Source organism: the organism of the source record quoted next, unplaced genomic scaffold (assembly GCF_019419815.1).
Source record: "Pyrus x bretschneideri cultivar Hongxiangsu unplaced genomic scaffold, Pyrus_bretschneideri_v1 Contig9, whole genome shotgun sequence".
Lineage (NCBI taxonomy): Eukaryota > Viridiplantae > Streptophyta > Magnoliopsida > Rosales > Rosaceae > Pyrus > Pyrus x bretschneideri.
Window position 1 is genome coordinate 4,372,887 of NW_025999831.1, and position 7,464 is coordinate 4,380,350.

Sequence of the window (7,464 nt, forward strand, 5' to 3'; positions counted from 1 at the left end):
GTCGAAATTATAATCAAGTTTTGAATTTTAACTGGAGCTGCTGAGATGTTTATGATCTTGTTAAGGTCTGGATTAAGATGCTAATAAGGTAGATTATAGATTTCTGGTGATGGGTTTTATGCTTATAAACCCCGGAGTCCCGAAAGAACAAGATCTCATTTGAGCTACCTTGTAGGATATGTAGTATGCTGGTGTATGTTGAATTGTTGATTTATTTCAAAGACATTTACACAAGAAGGAATGAGACTAGTAATCCGCAGCGTTTGGTTGAGTTATGTTATTTGGAAGTGTTATTGGCGTAGAAGAATATACACTAGGAGGGTTGATTCTGTTTATTTCACATCGATCGTATCTCTGAGGAAAGAAGAGTTTAAATATCCTAACCTCACTCTAACTAATACCGAGACATTTTGTGATAAAAGTCCACACTTGATGGATACTGCAGGTGGTAATCACCAAGTTGGGGACAATATCGGTGTTGTTAGAAGTGAGCCTTTGGCCCGTGTCTCTGATAATTTGACAGTTTCTGTTGTAGAGTGCATTTTGTGATTGATTTGATTCGTAGAAACTTCATGTGATTAGTGTAAGTTCATGTCTTTTCCTCCAACCGATCGTTGTGTTGATTGTTTTAATGTTTTGGTATGAAGTAGAAGATTCAAAATTTTTTTGCGCACAGGACATTCTGTTGTTTCACAGGACCCTTGATGGTTAAACCATTTTATTAGATTTCTTCTCAAAAAACCATTTTATTAGATTTTGGTTGCAAATTGGAGACAAGTTTAGCTGCTTAATGCAGACCTGGTTTGGTCTTTCGACTTTCTGCTAGCTGTCTCTTTCAACTTGTGCCTTTGGGATCCAGTTTGCTGATGGTGTATGATTCTCTAAGGTAGTTTGGACATTTGTATTTCACTATCGAGAATGCCTTTGAATACTATGTTTATACAAGTTATTCATGAAACCGTACTTAGTTCATCGGTAGTACTTCTACAGTAGTAGAACAATTGTTTCTTTTATAATCGGTGTACTCAACTTAAATCTGTGTATCCAATTTTTCTTTTGCTTTGGAGAGCAGAATAGCCATGTTTCTAGCATCCTTCTTGCATCAACATCCATTTACAGAGTATATGGAAATATGTTACGGTTTGAAAGGGTATAGTTCGTACGATTTGAATGTCGATGTAATCACGAAATATGTTACGATTTGTGTTTTCTTTTGACAAATATGTTTCTGTTTGTGTTTTCTTTTGACAAATATGGTACGGTTTGTGTTTTGATTTGACATGTTCATCGATGAATGAAAAAATGTTACGATTTGTGTTTTCTTTTGACAAATATGTTTCTGTTTGTGTTTTCTTTTGACAAATATGGTACGGTTTGTGTTTTGATTTGACATGTTCATCGATGAATGAAAAACCTCAGCCTGGATTTCAACAGTAATTAGAGCTCACCCTTTCAACAACGATGAACTTAAATCGTTTATTCATCCTATGATATTTGTTTGTGCAGGGTGCTTGCATCTCTGGCTCTACCGGCACCCAAGATGGATGCACCAATTTCACGAGGGCAAGCTCCGGGCAACTACTTGGTGTAGTAAACCCCACTAATCGCATTAGCAAACAATTCAGTCCGATAATCGCTTCGTGTTCAGGTATTTATCAATTTAATCATCACCATATCAAGGGAAACCAGATGGAATTTTTACACGATGATCTGAGTTTAACCTCAGTGATATTTTTCCACGAATGCGAATTTGTTTGCTTTCTTCGCAGGATTTATGCACGCGGTTTAAACACGCTACAAGTGATCAACACCGTAAGCTATAAATCTCCAGCTTCGTACAGGAGGGAATGAATCAGGACAAGTTCTTGATGTCATTTGCTATAAGCAACTTTACATTTGAGCAACAATCTAACAGGTACCTCCTCAACTTCTTGCCGTATGTGAAACACTAAATCGTGATGTTTTCACATTTGGATGTGCCTAATAAATTCGATCACCACCTGGATTCCTGCTACCTCCAAAGGGTACCAGCCATAGATCATCCTGTTGTGGACTCTGTCAATACTCTGATGCTTTCAACAACGATACTTGTTCCCACTGCTATCCATCCATTGATCGACTGTGCAGAAATGTGTGCTCTCTATCTGCTTTGAAGAAAAATTACAAAGAATAAGCAGAATTCAAGCAGTTTAATCACAAATCACGGTCATAACGTCTGTTTGGATCTAGTGTGATGCTCATATAATTAAAAGCCGAGTAATCCACCCATCTTTATGAATACATTTTATTTACGAGTCTTGATTCTCAGTCATTTTGTACACTGTTAGGTGATGGGTTATTTTCATTTTAATCAACTACAAGATTACAAGGCCGAAAAAAGGCGCAGTATTGCAAATACTACTAATGAGTAATTCCAATCTGCTGTTAAAAACTAACTTGCATACCGGAAACTCCAGACGGTACAACAATTGGCCGCTTAACTTATTTGAGCTCAAAGGAGAAGAAAAAAGAAATGTAAAACAGAGTGATCAATGATAATTATGTACACATATATCTATTACCACTTTCACCATCCGATGCATATGCCAGCCTTTGAATGGCATCAACAAGGGCCTGTTCGTGATCCTGCGTTTGATACATATAAGTGTCAAATTGGAATTTTAACTTAAGAATGGGAGAAACGGGAGAGAAAGTAAAGGAATTAATATTACTTTCAGAATTTTCCTTGCTTTTTCGAGCTCAAAAGGATCTGGCTCGCTTGCATTGAAAACTCTCTCCACCTGGTAAAATTCAAAGCCGCGAAATGAAAATAACGAACATAATTTCAGATACGGTGGGCTCAACACCTAGTAAAGTTCATCATACATACCTCCTTCACCAGGGTATCAGTATTTAATAATTCTAAATCATCTGGTGCCTTCGCTATACCATTTTGCGACGGAAGTTCTTTCTTTGATTGAGACTTTGTGGGTCCTCGCTTTCTTGTGGTATGGCTCGTAGATTTCTTAGCCCTGCGTCCTGATGGGCCCGGATCTTCCCAACAGATATCCTCAGGAGAGATCTGTAATCAGTAACGAGTCAATGGAATCCCCATCCCCTTTTTAAAAATAAAACATGAAGTCTTCATTTCTCGGGATAGAACTTTGTCGATTACCATAAACAATATAGAAGAATATGATTAAAACCAGCAATGTGGAAAATGTATATATGCCAAGAATAAATAGTCAATGAAAGCCGGTGAGCAGTTTTTAATTATACCGGAGGGCTGCAATTATATAGGTTTGTTTATGTAATCAAGGGCTAAGATGCTGGTATAAGATGTACACATCTGCTTATTATTAAAAAGGTTAGCAGAAGAAATAAATGCTCTAACTCTATATCTCTTATGCATTCTCCTTGTGGTTCCTACTTTTCGGTTAATGATTCGGTTTGACAAATAGCTACAGGAATATTAGCAGGTTAATGTCATAGTGGAATAGATGCACACATCACATAGAACTTATAGACTCACCTCTTTAAGATCAACCCATTCCCATGTCTCATTTGGTGTATGTATGTCATAGACCAAAGCATGTCGACCCTGCAAAAAATACAAGTTTATTTGAATGTTTGAAGAATCTGACGCATGATAGAAAATCAAAACACGGGTCATTTAAACGTCAGGCTAAGAGCACGAAAACATGTCAAGTGGATGTATCTTTAATGTTAAATTTATATCAACGTCACGTACCATTGACAACTACTGTGGTTCAATCATTCAAACTATGTTGCAAGACTATTGCATGTTTTTAAAAAGGAGGCAAAACAATATTAAGATCTGACACCGACAAGGCGATTCAGACTAGAAGTCATCAACTTTTAATTAGAAAAAATGTCTACGTTATTCATTTTTAATTTAGAGTCAACTGAACCTATAACAAACGAAACAACTCTCCATATTGGTATTACAAGGTACAGTGTTCACTTATGCAATTTAAGAGAATTTCTAGCTTCTATCATATCAAATTTAGTAGGAGCACAACCCCATCTAAGATAAATTAAAAAATAAAACACCAAACTGGAAGTATACCACTAATAATACCTATTAACTCGGCGAACTTTCATCTATGCTTCTTTCACTCTGACATGTGCATGTTACCAGAAACTAAACTTACAAATTCAAAACAACTAATGTTGTTACAGAAGGACTGAATCAGAAACATCTTATAGAGACTTCAAACCTACCTCTGCCGGGTTGTAGTAAGTGATAACGGCTTCATAGAAGCTGTTGTCTTCAGGCCACCTTGTCCACACTTTCCTTCCAACTAATGAATCAGACGTTTCTGCTTCAGCCGCTTCAACAAAGGGACCAGAAGAACTGCGGGTGAATTGTCTACTTCCGACAGGTCCTGTTGAAGGGTATTTCATGGACTTCATTGAGGATAAACCAGGGAATGGCTGACCATGCTAAGAATAACAAACACAACTAAGGTGAATTAAATGTTTTTCTTCACACAACCATAATGATTACTTTAAGTTTATAATTGACTTTCCTCATGGCTCAAATGAGCTCCTTAAATTACTTTTAAACACAAGGGCTGCAAAACAAGTGCTAATTTAAAGCCAGCATTGCAAGACGGAATGCTTGTAAAGTTACCGATTGTGATGTTTTCTGTTTCTTTCGGGACGCTGAAATACTAGGACTAGGTAAAAGTTCATACACATTCTGAGATGAAGTAAGCCTAGCAGCTTGATGACCACCTTTGTCTCTCCACACTCTGATACAAACATGTGACGATTAAAAAGTATAATACTAAACTCCCGGCCAATATATGAGTCACTCTGCTACATCTTTTTCAACTTTCAAGAGACTTACCTTATCTTATCGATGATGTCCTCAGAATTAACCATGGTCAGAAGCTCTCTGTGTTCATCATCCGATACTCTCAGTTCTTTCCTAAGTTCAGTAATCAAACCTTCCTTCTCCTGATGTACATACCCATGATAAATATTAAAGGTTGATATACAAACAATAACAAGGATTCAAGATAACAAGCACAGTGACATGCAACCATAAATACCCAAGTAATCGCATTAGACTGCGCTTTAAACGCCCTTAGGACTGCACAGTATGCTTCTTGCTCAAGGTGATGAATTTCAGCATCCATGTCTGTATACATCCTAGAAAATGAGATAGAACCTACAGCTGATCTTTCGTTTCCTGAGACTTTACCCCCTCGAGGAATTCTGTTTTGATGAGATGGAGGAAGATCATCATCAGTGCCTGCAGTTATTCCATATAAAGTTATAGAGATCGTACAAGAAATCTGTCACCCGTAACTTTACCTCAGAAGAGAGGATAACCATTACTGTTTAGACACAACTAACAGCGCAGATTATCAAGATGAAAGTTGGCACCATATCCATTTGGGAGTCTTCCAAACCTATAGATTGCAAGGTATATTTACCCTGAACATAAGTAAAAAAAAAAAATAGAGGTAATTTATAATCTGTATATTTATCAAATTAAGGATTACACGTTTTGTTGAGAAAGTTAACAATTTGCAATGAAAATCTGCGACTACTTGGGTTGAATCTGTTATTAAGCACCAACTCGAGAAAAACAAAATTGTCTAAAGTTCACAAGAATTCAATCTTAGTTGGCTCGCATTCAATTCTCTGACTACAAAATTAAGGCAGAACTGCTGGGAACTTGCTTGGTACATAGTTCTCGTAAGTTTACTTAGATGACAAAGGCAACAAACAATTGTTTCAAGTAGTCCATAAACAAAACAAATGCAGTATGGGAATTTAATAACACTTGCATCGTTGATATCCATGCATCTCACGTACACACATATTTACACGTACAAATTACGATTATTATATTATCAATCTGTGAATATGGTAAAATTCATTCCTTATCCCATCTTCAGTTCCTTCCACTCTATCCAGTATCCATAATGATCATTATATTTGGGAAAAATGAAAGGAGTTACAAAAAATGTACTTACGAGTCACTTTGAGTTGGCAAGCCTAAGTAATTTGTAACCCCTTTACAAACAGATAGCAGAAAATGTTTTACAGTAATTTTTCTTCTCTCTTTATTCACTATTTGCGCAACAACAATCACTATTACAATACGTAAGAATTCCAAACCCCTAAGTATTTCACACATAGAGAGCAAAAGAAACCTGTCAAAACCCTAATTCCATGCATTGCCAAAACCCAAATTCCCAAAAACAAAACCCAGAGACGAACACCAACAAAATCACACAATTATAACCTCAACCTCCCCAATTCGAACAAACCCAACAACCCCCACAACCCTAATTTGCAGAAAAACCCACTCCGCATTCCGCAGGGCTTGAACGAAACCCAATTGTACAAATTATCCAAATTAAACCCTAACCCACTACCCGAAATCCGTTAAGAAAATGACCCAGATTAGAGAAAACGGTAAAGGTTCGAACTTTTCTCACCACTGATTTCGGAGACATCATAGTCCATGTGCAAAAATGTCCAAGACTACAACAACCCTAGAAAAAGAAAGCAAAGTGCAGGGGCTAACGTTCGTGAAGAATGTCCGAAAGTCGCGAGCTTTGCCTTTCGTGGAGCCTTTTAGGAATTCGACACAAAACCTAAGTCTAGATCTTGAAAATTTGAAATCAAGAGAGAGAGAGAGAGGGGAGAGAGAGGGGTCGAGGAGGGAAGGGAGTTGGGGGGGAGTTATATAAGCAGAAGAAAGCTTACAGTTACGATTTCAAACTGGTCCCGTGTTGCGAAAGCTTGCCGTTGCAGTTTTGAGTTGGTCATTTATACAGGAAAAAGGCTGTGGGCTTCGGCTTTAAATTTGGCCGACAAGTTTATTTTTCGTATCCGAATTAAATTTGGGTTGAACTTTAGGCATTTCGATCACAATCTTCAGGCCCAAACGTTTTGGATTTGCTGGGAGGACCCAATTAAAGTACTTAATTAGTTTTGAAAACTCTTAATAATAATAACATAAATAAAATAGGAAAATTAAGGTATGGTTGGGAACGTTTTCAAAAATTTGTTTCGTTTTCCAAATATAGAAATAAATATGTAAAGGAACCAAACGGTCTCCTTTTGAAAAAAAAAAAAAAAATGAATTTGTATAAGATCATGTGTTATAGTAATTATTTTCGAATCGAATTAGCCTTCCGTATTCGGATATATTCCTATTACCGAACCAGATCAAAACCTGATTTATTAACATGTCTAATTGGGAACCCTAAATGATATTTCTTCCGTTTTTCAAGAATACAATCCCAAAAAAAAATAAAAAAACACATTAGGGGTATAAATTATTATCATTTTTTCCTTGAACAAACGATATTATTACACTAGAGGAGAGGAAGAGGAGGGGGTGAGCTTTGTCTTACAATGAACTGATGATAATATGGTTCAAATTTACCTTTGGTGAGAATCAAACCTAATATTTCTCACTTACAAGTAAAGAGA

The 7,464-nt window shown here is 36.7% G+C and overlaps 1 protein-coding gene across 6 annotated transcripts; it reads right to left on the reverse strand.

The window, feature by feature from the left end:
* Positions 1–1,675: 1,675 nt before the first annotated feature.
* LOC103940558 (protein EMSY-LIKE 1) lies at positions 1,676–6,773 on the reverse strand. Of its 6 annotated transcripts, none has more exons than XM_048576447.1 (11): positions 6,462–6,773; positions 5,350–5,423; positions 5,061–5,263; positions 4,856–4,965; positions 4,637–4,757; positions 4,225–4,446; positions 3,512–3,580; positions 2,870–3,061; positions 2,712–2,780; positions 2,562–2,625; positions 1,676–2,147 (listed from the first exon to the last, which is right to left on the reverse strand). In XM_048576447.1, the coding sequence occupies exons 3-11, from the start codon at positions 5,157–5,159 to the stop codon at positions 2,101–2,103; spliced, it is 993 nt and encodes a 330-aa protein (XP_048432404.1). In that variant the 5' UTR covers positions 5,160–5,263; positions 5,350–5,423; positions 6,462–6,773; the 3' UTR covers positions 1,676–2,100. The 6 variants fall into 6 exon arrangements, with proteins under 6 accessions (XP_048432404.1, XP_048432403.1, XP_048432402.1 ...); XM_048576446.1 differs by having other exon boundaries at positions 5,061–5,226; positions 5,326–5,423; XM_048576445.1 differs by having other exon boundaries at positions 5,350–5,448.
* Between the last annotated feature and the right edge of the window lie 691 nt (positions 6,774–7,464).

What these genes read in the sequence shown, in the direction of transcription:
- LOC103940558 (XM_009350695.3), bottom strand. Translation starts at nt 6,489, where the DNA reads ATGGACTATGATGTCTCCGAAATCAGTG. An exon ending in CTTACTACAACCCGGCAGAG is followed by an intron (nt 3,581 to 4,224) that starts GTAGGTTTGAAG and finishes TATTTTTTGCAG; the next exon opens with GGTCGACATGCTTTGGTCTA. An exon ending in TGCATCGGATGGTGAAAGTG is followed by an intron (nt 2,148 to 2,561) that starts GTAATAGATATA and finishes TTTTCTTCAAAG; the next exon opens with CAGATAGAGAGCACACATTT.